Source organism: Hyperolius riggenbachi, chromosome 3 (genome assembly GCF_040937935.1).
Source record: "Hyperolius riggenbachi isolate aHypRig1 chromosome 3, aHypRig1.pri, whole genome shotgun sequence".
Taxonomy (NCBI): Eukaryota; Metazoa; Chordata; class Amphibia; order Anura; family Hyperoliidae; genus Hyperolius; species Hyperolius riggenbachi.
This window is the reverse complement of record NC_090648.1, coordinates 370927474-370942120: the sequence shown is the minus strand read 5'-3', so window position 1 is coordinate 370942120 and position 14647 is coordinate 370927474. Positions and strand designations below refer to the sequence as shown.

The 14647-nt window shown below is 42.4% G+C and overlaps 1 protein-coding gene across 3 annotated transcripts in view; it reads right to left on the bottom strand.

Moving 5' to 3' along the window:
- CPEB4 (cytoplasmic polyadenylation element binding protein 4) overlaps positions 1 to 14647 on the bottom strand; it is a 149214-nt gene that overhangs the window by 23863 nt on the left and 110704 nt on the right. For all 3 annotated transcript variants that reach the window (XM_068277169.1, XM_068277171.1, XM_068277170.1), the window contains one exon: positions 3405 to 3494. In XM_068277169.1, coding sequence (XP_068133270.1) covers positions 3405 to 3494 — 90 coding nt within the window. The remainder of the gene's footprint in view (positions 1 to 3404; positions 3495 to 14647) is intronic.

Here is a 14647-nt window from a genome sequence, read left to right as displayed (position 1 = left end):
TTCCTGTTTGTTCAAAATTGCACAATCTTTCAACTGTGAATCTTGTGAAGAGCTCTGTCTTTTTTGACAAACTAAGATTTTTTTTTAACAATTTTTTGTGTGATTTTTGCTATAATAAAGTTTTGATTGATTTTTGCACAGAATTACGGTACTTTTGATGTGGTCTCATAAATACAAACTGATCTTACTACATAGAAATCGGAAGAATCATCAAGGACAGAAGTGAGAGGAACACCCTCAATAAAAACCAATACATAAATAATGTGACAGTGAAGGCCAGTAAATGGAGCCAGTCAGGCTCTATTCCGCTCCTCAATACTGTTTAACCCATTCAGGTTCCGTGGTTTTCACGTGAGAAATGTTCACCTCCCATTCATTAGCCTATAACTTTATCACTACTTATCACAATGAACTGATCTATATCTTGTTTTTTCCGCCACCAATTAGGCTTTCTTTGGGGGGTACATTTTGCTAAGAGCCATTTTACTGTAAACGCATTTTAACAGGAAGAATAAGAAAAAAATGGAAACATTCATTATTTCTCAGTTTTCAGCCATTATAGTTTTAAAATAATACATGCCTCCATAATTAAAACTCACGTATTGTATTTGCCCATATGTCACGGTTATTACACCGTTAAAATTATGTCCCTATCACAATGTATGGCGACAATATTTTATTTGTAAATAAAGGTGCATTTTTTCCATTTTGCATCTATCACTCTTAACAAGTTTAAAATAAAAAAAAATATAGAAATATTTCATCTTTACATTGATATTTAAAAAGTTTAGACCCTTAGGTAAATATTTACATTTTTTTTTTATTGTAATGTTTTTTTTTTTTTATAGTAAACATTTTATTTGGGTAGTTTTGGGAGGGTGGGAGGTAAACAATAGATTTATAATGTAAATGTGTGTTCATTTTAATTTATTTTTATTTTCAGTTGTAGTATTACTTTTTGGCCACAAGATGGCGGCCATGAGTTTGTTTGCATGTTTGCATGACGTCACTCTAAGCGTAACACACGCTTAGAGTGACGCATCGGGGAGGGAACGGCGCAGCAGAGAAGCTGTCGCTTTTTCAGCGGGGGAGAGGAATCAGTGATCGGGCACCATAGCCCGATACATTGATTCCCTGGCTACCGAATCCGCGGCCGGGAGTGCGCGTGCACGCACGCGATCGGCTGCGGGAGCGCGCATTGGTTCCTGGACGTAGTTTCTACGTCCAGGAACCAAAACAGGTTAAATACATTTGGGAAGTTGCTGCTAAGCAGATATGGTGAATGAAATGTTCATTTTTTCAGCTTGCATTCTAAGTTGCAAGTACACTGTATGCAGATTGAAACAGGACGGATGCATTTTTCATGGAAGCCACAGTTATTGGCATCTCATTGACCATCCCCAACTAAGAATTCTGGCTTACATGCAAAGGTTAGGCAGCTTGAAATTTAGCCATTCAGAACTGACTGGAAATTGACAGGTTGGTGGTTGGTGGGGTCTGATCGCACCCCAGGTGTTTTTTTTTTTTTGTATAAATATTTGTTTATTTTGCTAATATTTTTAATTATTTTTTAATTCATTTTATAATTCCCCCTCCCTCTTCCCGCCAGCCAATCAGCGTGATCGGCTGTCATAGGCTTCAACCTATGACAGCAGATCACTTTAGCAGCTACAGAGGGGACAGCCATGTCACACGACTGTCCCCAGTACAGCGCTGCCTTAGAGCGCAGCTCTGTACGGGGTAATAAGACGGCGGTTTCGCCGTCTAACAGTCTCCAAGCGGCGATCACTGCTGGGAGACTGAAGGCGGAGATCCTGCAACAGCCAGCCCCAGGACTTGACGCCAATCGGCGTTAGGCGATCCTGGGGCTGCCGCCGTGGTCACGCCCATTGGCGTGACGAGGTCTTTAGGTAGCTAAAGGGCAGAAGTAGTGGTGGTGAAGCGGCTCCTCTACATGGTGAATGGACTCTTGGTAAAGGAGAAGTGTACAAAAAAGCAACAACACAAGACATAACATTTATATTGTGCTTTTCTTCTGGCGGACTTAAAGTAGTTGAGCTGCAGCCACTTGGGCACGTCGTACCGCTACGTATCAAAACGCAGCGTCGGGTGTGAAAAGTAAAATAAAAGTCTATGGACTTTCCTTTTACCTTGGTTAACGCAAACTATAGACTTTGCGTTAAAACGCTGAAAAAGGGCTCTCGTGTTAAAGAGCCCTAAACTGTTGCTACAAAGCTGGGAGCCTGAAGGGAAGCATTCATCATTACTTTTGTGGGAAGGAAGGGGCCAGCACAATCCCTGGAAAATATTCCCAAACCATAATCCCCCTTCCGCCAAACTCTGTACTTTGCACAATGCAGTCAGGCAAGTATTGTTCTCCTGCCGTCAGCCAAACTCAGACTGGTCCATCAGGCTGCCAGATAGAGAAGCATGATTCGTCACTCCAGAGTCTTCACTGCTCCAGAGTCCAGTGGTGTTGTGCTTTACACTACTGCATCCGACGGTGTGCATTGCACTTGGTGATGTAAGGCTTGGATGCACCTGCTCGGCGATGGAAACCCATTCCATGAAGCTCTCTATGCTGTTCTTGAGCTAGTCTAAAGGCTATACAAAGTTTGGAGGTCTCTAGCGATTGACAGAAAGTTGGCATCAGTATGCACTGACCCCGCTATGTGATTTTATGTGGCCAGTTTGTGGCTTAGTTGCTGTTGCTTCCAATTTGTTATACCACGAGTTGATGTGGAATATTAGAAAGCAAGTAAATTTTACCAATAGACTCATTGCATCCTATCATGGTACAACACTGGAATTCACTTGGGCTTCTGAGAGCAACCCATTCTTTCATAAAAGTTTGTAGAAGTCGTTTGCAAGTCTGAGTGCTCCATTTATACATCTGCAACCATGGAAGTGATTGGGACACCTGAATTCGATTTGGAGTGGGCATCCCAAAATTTTGGCAAAATATGTGTATGAGTACACTTGTACTTCAACTGCAGTGGAGAAAAGTAAGGCCCACGATTTATGTTCGGTAACATGGGTTCCTGGATTACAAGGCCGACTGAACAAAATTACAAATTACTTTCTGTATTTCAACTATGTAATAAGTCATCTGCACAAAGTTCGGATTTAAAAAGAAAACCTGTTTAAAGCAAACAATACTTTTAAAATTGTACATTCCTCTATTCAACCATTTAATAGGTCAGTTTTATTGCAATATCGTCCACACAAATGTGTTTACTCTCTGCACAGTGTGAAGTCTTTCGTATTTGGTTTTCAATTTGTCCCCATCTCCTTTTCATTAACTTTTAGTTATTATTTATTGGATTTATATAGTGCCAACATATTACGCAGAGTAAAGTAATTGTATTGCTAAACGTTGCACACTACAAACATATTGAACTGACCTTTTGGAGGGAAGTAGGACTTGCTTTCTGCTTTGTGTGGCCAATCGACAATCAATGGACCAAACCGACGAAAACTAGCAGTGATTTCATCTGAAACAAAAAATATAAAACAAAATCAGCACAATAGAACAGCACCATAAGAGTATACTGCAGCGTAGTTCATATCAAAAGAAATACATGTCTCTTAGTATGTATAGTTATGACCTCAGGTGGAAATATTTAACAACACTTTATAGTGGACTTTGAAAATACATATGCATACGGTTTAAATTATTAGATCAGTTTTAACCTAACCATCACCGTTAACCACACACCCCGACCGCTTCCAGGATCCCTCCCCATCCCAGGTCTTGTGCTGCCCCGAAGTATAAATGGCCAGCTGTGCTCCCCAGTATTAGGTAGTCTCCTCCTAGTATAGATAGCCGGAAGTATCTCCCAGGGCTAGGTAGCCACTCCTTAGCCCCCCCCCCCCCCCAGTATAGACAGCCAGATGTGCCACCTAGGATTAGGCAGCCACCCCCCTCCAGTAAAGATAGCCAGATGTTTCCCATTTTAGGTAGCCGTCACCCCCTTCCGTCAGTATAGATAGCTATATGTGACACACACACACACACACACACACACACACACACACACACACACACACACACACACACACAGGATTAGGTAACACACACAGGATTTGGTAAACTCCACCCCCACCAATTAGCAGTGTGGAGCAGAGATAAGGGAACAATGTACCTGTCAGCGACATGGGAACTTCAGCAAGTTTTCACCATGTCACCCAATTACAGTGTTTCCTTACTCCTCCAGGAGAAGCGCCACAAGAGGGACGCAGAGAGGAGATGCTGAACTGTGCAAAGCAGAGAAGACTTGGTGAAGTTCCCAGTGGTGTTGACAGGTGAGTTGTAATCTCACGTTCCACTGTGCACCGATCTGCATATAGGAAGGGGGGGGGGGAGCACTCAGGGAGGCCTTGCCTCCTGAGCGCCGCCTCGCCTACACCACCCACACTACAGTGCTCCTCGGCTGGACAAATCTAATTTTAAAATGTGAGATGCTTGAGGGTGCCACTATGGGCTCTTGGGCCCAGGGTAATTACCTCCCTTGCCTTAATTCTAGCACAAGCACACACACTAGATAATCTTTGGCTGATAGTTATCCTGCGCTATCTTGGTCAAGAATTTAACTTACGTACAATTGCCCCCTACGTCGTAGAGCCATTCATCTTGCGGACTGCTAAGGGGCAGATAAGTCCCTCTTGCTTATACTGTAGAATCTCCTTATAGTAAACCTCTGGATATAGTAAACTCAGTCCTCAGCAAATGCGTCTGTATAAATATACAATTTATGACAAACTTTGATGTAGTAAACGTCTGATATAGTAAACTACTTTTCCTGGTCCCTTGGAGTTTAATTTAAAGGCATTCTACTGTACATAGAACATACTGGGGTGTGCAAAACAGGCAAAATCCTAAGCGTTTTCACTGTCCAGGACCCCGATCTACAAGCTACACCCCAAAAGGGGCTAGAAGCAGCGCAAGACATCTTTAGTGCTGTCGTGCGCCGCTCTGTGGAATGTTTGTATACGCCGGTGTCCAAGCCATTCGAAAAAATACCTGGCATCCCAGAATGCTCTGGGAAGAGAATTCTCCATAGCATAACGGCCTAGGCTAGGAGAGCTGGGCTACGTACCAACATACAGGAAGCGCTGCTGATGCTGAACCCAGGATAGTTAATGTAAAAGTGGGTATCCTAAATAATTTACTACACTATTATTTGTCACTACAGTGTCTCTTTAATAAATGAGAGTAAAGAAACTGCTATCACTTGGTAAAAAGTGACATGTAGCTGTCTGGTTGTCATGCTGAACATCTCACTACAGTGCTGTGTAAGGCACACACCTAAAACAAGCAAGAGACAGGAAAACGTGACAGTGGCATTGATGGGAGGAGGATCCAATAACTGGAACATTTTGTCACCCAAATACAAATTAAGATTCCCTTTTTTTCTCAAGTCAAAATCTTGTTTTGCACTCAATTTTATATCATGTATTAAGTTATCTGATGCAACTCTTTTACCCATTCTGGGTTTTTAAAGTATACCTGATGTGAGAGAGATATGTAGGCTACGAGATTTCATTCCTTTTAAATAATACCAGTTACCTGGCAGCACTGGCTAATCACTTCACTGCCGTAGTGTCTGAATCACACACCTGAAACAAGAATGCAGTTAATCCAGCCAGACTACAGTCAGAAATGCCTGATCGGCATGTTTGTTCAGGGCCTGTGGTGGAACGTATTAGATGCAGAGGATCAGCAGGACAGCCAGGCAATGTGCATGGTTTAAAAGAAATAAGGATATCAGTCTCCATATTCCTCTTCTTTCAGTTTTTTTTTAAGGATACCCAAGCTGAATAGTGAGGATGAAAATAAGGCCATATAGGTGAAGGCATTTACATGCTTAGCCTTACCCATGTTTCACTTTACTCCTGAGAGGCTATGTTTCACTGCAGTAGCGACTTTAGTAATTTGACAGCCTATGACCCGGAGGTAGTAGCTATGCACATGTGCAGTCTGTCAGTTCTGAATGCTGGGATTGCAGTCTCCGTTCTCTTGTGACATCGGTGCACACTACCATCACATACAATGCAGTGCAGGAACAAAGATCACGGTCACAGCATTCAGGACTGACAGACTGTGCATGCACAGAGCTGCTACCTCCGGGTCAAAGATTGGCATCTTACTAAAGTCGCGCCAGTGAATTGGAGTCTCTCAGGAGTAATCTGAAGCATAGGTAGAGCTCAGCATACATGCCTTCACCTATGTATGGCCTTATCTTCACGTGTACCATTCAACTCAGCATAAGGAACTGTGCTGGAGGAAAACCTGGGAGCAGGGAGGCTAAGTGGGTTGCACACTTGCCTTGCAATGTTAGAGTGTCAGGTTCTCTTTCTGGCCAGGATCAGCAGAAATCAAATCATACAGATGGGATATTAACCCCAAATTGGCCCTGGACTATGACAGAGACATTAAACTATGACTAAGGCAGGGACATTAGATTGCGCGCCGCTTCAAGTGGCAGTTACTGACATAAGTGTTCTCTGCAAAGTGAAGCAGAAAATGTCAGCACTATCTAAATGCTTAGTAATAAATATTTGTGTTCACATCCAGATATAAAAGACAGTATGGAGAAGCTGCTGAATGAGTGTATGGGCACCCAAAAAGATATTGACAAGAAACAAGACAAGACACTAGGGCACTCTATAGGCAGTAGCAGTGTTAGGAAATCTAGCCCAAGGACTCCTTACTGAATAGGTGCAGGCTTACTGAACAGGAAGCCCCAATACGAGCTCTGTTTTAGAGGCATATCCCTTAACCATTACACTATCCAGCCACTGCCACTGATATTCATTGTGGTTTTTAAAGCGGTATTATCACCATAAAAATCAAATTTCAACAGCAACTGGTCTGAGTGTATTAAGTGATAAAGATATTAATCCTGCATTCAAAACTTGCAAAACTTTTTCTGCTGTTGTGGTTTGTAGTTATCACATACTTTAGGAGCATTGGCCTTAGTGTTAAACAATTGAATGCTGGGAGTTCTTTTTATCTATAATATATTCCATCTCTTCCATTTATTTCCCTGCCAGCTTCTTATTTGAAACACCCTCTGATTACTTGTGTTTACAAGCAAAGCTGAGGTGACTCAGTTATTGGATGTGTAAATAAAAAAGTCAGTGCAGTTGTTAGTATACACCTCAGTGGGAGTGTCTGAAGACTCTGGGAGGAGGGCAGCTAATGAATACACAATGAGCAAGAGAAGGGAGGGGGGAAAACAAGAGTCAGGGAGGATATGATGTCACATTAGCTTGGCAAGATGGCCACTGCCTAGAAAAGGATTTTCTGTTTTTCCTTTATTAAATTCACATTACGTGGATAGCACAATACATCTGTTATGTAAGTAGAAGTAGTATTTAGCTACTTATATATGTGTTTTTTATTTCTAGGTTAGCATGGGTGTCGCTTGTTCTTTAAAACTCTGTTGGCAGACAAACATTTGAGTTTGTCCTTCCTTTCTATATGAACCCAAACTGTCAATCTATTTTTTCCTCTAACAAAATATATATAAGTCTGAGTGACACTAAGATTGATTACAATCATCTGGCTGCACAACACAAAAAATGGAAGACTGTTTGAAATAAGCTCCTTTGTTTCATGCTTACCCCGCCAGCGTGTTAGTTTTCACTCTCCCGAGATATGGGAATTCCATTAAAGCAGGCAAATTGGATTTTGAAATCTCTAGCTACATTAATGAAGCCTTTCCTTGCCTTTTCGTCTAACCTGCTAATCAAGTACTACAAATGTAGTCTTTGGTAACACATACACACAAAAGACATTCTAGCATTTGCTTTGCAGAGGAGGAGGTGGCTGAGATGTTAGCGCTGCTTCACCATGGGGAAAATAAAGGTCTAAAAGAAATCTGTTTTGTGTATAATCATCTTAGCAACCATTGTAGCCTACTTAATTGCTACAGCTTTTCTACAACAACAAAACACAGTGTTATTAAAAAACGATTTTCTTTCTGTTAAGAAAAGCACTGCAACGTACATAGTTATTCAAAAGCATGCCGACCCGTTTGTAAACTGAGAAGATATGTCAAATGATACAAACAAATGCTATTCAGAAGTTAAATACACCAAAAATTGTTTAGTCAATTTTACATGACCAGTGGTGCCCAACCTTTTTTTGCCCGCGGGCCGAACTTCATATCAAGATAAATTTTGTGGGCCGAAATTTATCTTGATACATACATACAAAATTAAAATATAAATCTTTAACTTATTTCTAGTAACAGTTAACATGGAGTTGGAAAAGGAAGGAAAACGGCAAACCAAGAATTGTACTAACCGTTTGATGCCCATTTTCTGGGTTACCGGGGTGTATGTACAGAAGCTTTCTAGGTGATTAACACCCCCCCCCCCCCCCCCCTGCCGAGCACAAGTGCTGTGTGAGCTGCGGGTAGTTGTGGCCTACAATTCAGCAGAAGCCAGGGTCTCAGTTAGTTGCCACAGCCTAGCCACGGGTGAAGGTCAGCTTGACCGGCTGTCCCTTGAGGTGAGAGGCCGGAGCAGTGGCAAATCATCTGGGAGAGGAGAGCCGGAGCACGTGAGGAGAGCCAAAGCAAGAATTCGTGCTGAGGAGGAGGATACAGGATTGTGTTATAGATTTCTTGTGCTCTCGTTCTTTGCAGTAGCGCTCTGATAGTTAGAGACTCTTGCCCATTGGTTGCTGCAGCAACCTCTCGCCAATAAGAATAAGGCTGATACCTATGGTAGGGTGGTTCCTGCAGCAACCAATGAATTAGGGTCTCTAACTATCACAGCGCTACTGCAGAGAACGTGACTACACTGTGTAAACCTCTGACATAGTATGAGACAATCCCCAATCCTCCTCCTTGGGACACTTCTGCGGGCCACAAAAGTTGGCTTCGCGGGCCACAAATGGCCCACGGGCCTTAGGTTGGGCACAGCTGTACATGACCTTTCGTCAAGTTGATCTCTCCATGGAAATGTACTGAGCTCATGATGAGAGAAGATCAAAAGTGTTGCTCCAGTGTGCCTTCAGTTCCAGGGTGTATTTGATGACTGCATAACACTGCTATCATTTGTATTAAACTGCCAATATTCAGATTCTGGTCAAGTGCTAAATTAATCTGAACTGAAACACTAATGATCAAATATCTTCAAAGAATTTCTCCTGCAAGGATAATTTATGAAGCACACAATTGATTTATTAGGTTATGTACACTTTTCAGATTGGCTGTTTATAATCAATATATGCAGGAAGCAAAAGTGGGACATGATTACGATCATCTACAGATTAGTACAAGCCAATCTACACGAATTCAATCTACATGAATTCCCCCAGGACAACTGATCTTCTCTAGCATTGGCCCCAAAAATCTCAGCTCCACACCCCAAACAACTCCAAGTAGCTATGAGAAACCTCACCCAATGTTTGGCTGAGCAATGCTGGAACATGGCAACGTTGGACACAGTCTGACCCAGGAGCTGAAAGGGTGAAACGCAAGCAACTCAACTTGGTGTATTTAGTGCAGTGCACTGAGGAGTAGTCTTAAAGGACACCTTAACTAAGAGGTATATGGAGGCTGACATATGTATTTCCTTTTAAACAATGCAGATTGCCTTTCATACTTTTAGCTACAGACCCTGAACAAGCATGAAGATCAGGTGTTTCTGCCTGAAGTCTGACTGGATTAGCCACATGATTGTTTTAGGTGCGTGATTCAGAAACAGACTGCCAGGCAACTAGTATAGTTTAAAAGGAAATACATATGGCAACCTCCATTTCCCACCGAGTTCAGGTTTCCTTTAAGCCACCGGTTTGCAAAAACCTGAAGTGGGGGTGGGGGGTTCACAGGCTTTCTGGATCGTTGTAGAGCCCACCATTCCAGCACAGGGTCCCACTTCAACTTCTGGCCTTGCTACTGGCAGATGATGTATGCATCCATGCTAGGCAAGCGGGAATGCGGTCCATGCCTGCCCAACAGAACAAAGCTAAGTCTGTATGGCTTTTTCTCCCTCCGTTCAGGAGCACTTTGTTCTACTGATATGTGTGATATATTACTTGTGCATGCCTAGTCTGAATGCTTTTTCCAATAGATATAGAGGAACCCTGCGCTGGTACAGCGGGCTGAAGAAGAATCAGTGAAGCACTGGACCATGTTCAGGGAAGCTTTGTTTATGGCTACCCACGCTTCACCTTCAGCAAGGTCAATAGAAAGGACCAGACTAAGAAACAGAGGGGAAAAAATGATCACAATTCATAGAACTTAGTAATTGATCTTTAACCAACATCCCATCCAATGTATCTTTAAACCATGCAAAACACTAGACAAAAAAAAAAAAAAAAACAATTATATTCTAATGATTAACCCTTTTTCAACCCTTTTTCCTGATCAACGACATTGCCCACCCAGCACCTATTTTTTTTCCAGGGCAGTGGGGGAAGATATATGGGTAATCCAGAAAAAAAGGACCAGGGATCTGTAGGTGCCATTACCAGCATCAGTTGGGGGGGGGGGGGGGGGGGGGCTGGAATCAGTGGCAGGGTCAACATCAACTTGTTCACTGGGGCTCCACCCCCATGCAGAGCACCAGTGTAATATCCTTATTATGAGCTTGGTCCTCCTGGAGGGGATCAAAGACTCGGACTTTGTCTGTCACTTTGATCCACATAGGGAGACACTGTGCAAAACCCAATCCGGGCAGGCGCAGCAGCGCGTGTGGTGATCAGAGTAGAGGACATAGTCAGACACTCTGATCTGTAAAGGATGGTATTGTGGTGGATGTTATTTTGTAAAAGCCCTACCTAGCAGCAGCAAGTTTTATTGTGTTAGACTATACAGTATCTAACATAGGAGCAATGCAGGAAAATGGCAATGTCAGACACAGGCCGACTCAGGAGCTGAACGGGTTAAACAAAAGCAACACAACTTGGTGTATTAGTCCAGTGCACTGAGGAGTGCAAATATTTGAACTTTGGGAATTCCAAGCAACCTCTGAGCATATGGCCTAACATAGGAGGGCTGACTTTGCAAGTCAAGATTAATTTTTTTTAATTATTATTTAGTATTTATATAGCGCCGACATATTACGCAGCGCTGTACAGTATATATATATATATATATATATCTTGTCACTAACTGTCCCTCAAAGGAGCTCACAATCTAATCCCTACCATTGCCATATGTCTATATTATGTAGTGTAAGTACTGTAGTCTAGGGCCAATTTTTAGAGGGAGCCAATTAACTTACCTGTATGTTTTTGGAATGTGGGAGGAAACCGGAGTGCCCGGAGGAAACCCACGCAGACACGGAGAGAACATACAAACTCTTTGCAGATAGTGCCCTGGCTGGGATTCGAACCAGGGACCCAGCGCTGCAAGGCGAGAGAGCTAACCACTACGCCACCGTGCTGCCCTTAAGATTCTGCAATCTACCTACATGTCAATGAGAAAGGACACTGTGCAAAATGTGCACCTTGCCATCCTCAAAACAAAGAAGAAAACTTATCTGAAAGACAATATTCCCAACTACCTCTGTAAACCTTAAAAGCCTTTTGAAAGTGTAATTTTCTACGACATTGCAAACTTTGGGCCGTCACTTAACAAGCACATGCAACTGTTTGAGGATCTGAAAATGAAGCTAGCTAAAACTAAAAAACTGGTACTAAAAGATCGGCTTGCAGTTGGTATAGTCACCAATTTCATTAAGAAATAGCAGTTAAGGCAGGGCCGAGGCAGAGGCTGGAGAGGTTCAAGCCTCAGGGTGCAGTGTAGGAGGGGGCGCACAATTTACTCAGCTATTGTGTTGTAAGCAGAGAGAAAAAAGAAAAGGGGATACGTGGCAGTGACTGCAAGCCAGATAACCAGTGATTAAGATGGCGGGGGGTGCCCTGGGGCGAATCTTATTCTAACATCAATCAATCAGTGTGTAACGGCTGGGGTGGGAGGGATGGAGGGGCGCACTTTGATGTCTCAGCCTTGAGTTCTGGAGGACCTTGTCCCGGCTCTGATTTAAAGAGAATCTGTATTGTTAAAATCACACAAAAGTAAACATACCAGTGTGTTAGGGGACATCTATTACCCTCTGTCACAATTTCACCGCTCCCCGCCGCATTAAAAGTAGTCAAAAACAGTTTTAAAAAGTTTGTTTGTAAACAAACAAAATGGCCACCAAAACAGGAAGTAGGTTGATGTACAGTATGTCCACACATAGAAAATACATCCATACACAATCAGGCTGTATACAGCCTTCCTTTTGAATCTCAAGAGATCATTTGTGTGTTTCTTTCCCCCTGCTGCTCACTGAAGTGTTACAAGCTGATTGTTTGTTTACTCTTGCAGACAGCTCTGCCCGGTTGTCTTTAATTCTGCAGTATGTGACTCATCAGTATGTGACCAGAGGATTTATCCAGCTTGTAAATAATAAGAGAGCAAAGAAAAGCTGGCTAATGTAAATAACACACACACACAGGGGAGTGTGCATAGAGGGGGCATGCATAGCAGATCACACTGAAGAGTTGGCAGCCTTCCAGACACAGGACGACAAGTCCGACAGGGGAAAGATAAGCGGATTTATTACAGAGATGGTGATAGTATAAAGTGCTGCAGTAAGCCAGAGCACATTATAATAGGTTTAGGAACCTGTAGGATGGTAGAAAACACAATGACATTTTTGTTACAGAGTCCCTTTAAGGAGATTTGTGGAGGTCAAGAAAAGATTTGAAGACTACACAATATTCAGCGAGACCTGTGCATATGTTGAGCAGAAAGACAGCAACTTGCCATAGTGAACAGCACTCTCGCCTTGCACCCCCAGGCTACCTGGTTCAAATCTGGGCCAGGAAACTATCTGCACAGTGTTTATATTTGTTTCCGTCTTCCTTTCATATCCCAAAAACATACAGATATGTTAAAGGGGCACTACAGCAAAAAACTGTAAAATTTAAAATATGTGCAAACACATACAAATAAGAAGTACATTTTTTCCAGAGTAAAATGAGCCATAAATTACTTTTCTCCTATGTTGCTGTCACTTACAGTAGGCAGTAGAAATCTGACAGAAGTTACAGGTTTTGGACTAGTCCATCTCTTCATAGGGGATTCTCAGCAAGGCTTTAATTCTTTATAAAGATATTCCCAAAAAAGGAATTAAACAATGATGCTGGTCAGCTTCCCTGCTCCCTACACAGTGTTTTTGGCAGCCGGACAGAGCAACTGCCATTTACTAAGTGCTTTTGAAAATAAATATATCCCTACGAAGAGATGGACAAGTCCAAAACCTGTCACTTCTGTCAGATTTCTACTACTTACTGTAAGTGACAGAAACATAGGAGAAAAGTAATTTATGGCTCATTTTACTCTGGAAAAAATGTATTTATTTGTATATGTTAGCACATATTTTAAATTTTACAGTTTTTCGCTGTAGTGCCCCTTTAATTGGCTACCTCAAAAAAATTGGTCTTTAACTACAACAAGAACATAGCAAAATGACTATGTATCCATGAGGGAAAGTTAATAACAGGGCTATATACATGTAAAAGCACTGCGGAAGAGATCAGGGCTATACATAAATAGGCAATGACAAACCTTTATTTGACTACAGCTAAGTACCCATGTCGCGATTTATGGATGATTTTTTTTTGACTGACCGACGACATTTTAAGCTCCGAACGGTTGTTTCCACATTATCAAAAAGTGAGTACAGGCGCACGACCATGGGACACAACGCAATAACGGCGGTCACGGCGGATTGCTAAAATCCCTGATGACTCCCGCACAAAGTACTGCGATCGCTTGAAGTCTTGTTCCTTCCCGACGTGTAGCGTCGTGTGACATCCTGCGCACCCACCGACAGTAAGAGGCGTCTTTGACGACCATCATCAAGGGAACGTCACAGGACCTGCCAGACGATGAGTACGCAACTTACAAAGGACCTGTAAGAATATGTTAGTGACCAAGTGAGTCAAGGTACCCCAATTTCACGGTGGCAAAAACATGAGCGTCATGGAAGAATTATTGGGCAGGAACCATCCATGTGACCTCATTACAAAAAGAGTCAACATTTGAGATATGCAAAATGGTATTTAGACAAGCTAGAGGACATTTAGAAGCAAGTACTGTGGACTAAAAAATGTAATTATGTAAATATCTGATGACAATCACAAGGGCTTGATTGGAGAAAAAGGAGCATAATTTGAGTAACAACCTTGGGACTGCCAGTAGTATAAACTACGGCGACTTGTGGTTGCTTAAGCCTGATGTGGCATAGTTTATACTACACCGGCTCAGTCACTCCGGACATGATTGGTCGTCCCCTTTGGCACTAAACTCAGCTGTCTAAAGACAGCTGAGCTCCCTACCAGAGTCAAACCCTGTGAGCCAATCACTGTTATCACAAAGGGAAAAAAAAAAAAAAAAAAAAAGGATTTGGAGGCTGCCATATTAAATTTCCTTCTAAACAAGGTTGACTGCATGGCTGTCAAGCTGATCTTTTTGGCATCAGTAGTATTTGAATAACACTCCTAGGAAAGGTCTCCACGTGTCTCTCAGCAATTTCCTCCTGGATGTCAGCTAGGTTCCTGAAGCTTAATCTAGACAAAACTGAGCTCCTGATCTTTCCACCGCATGCTGCTGCACCCCTCCCAGATTTCCAC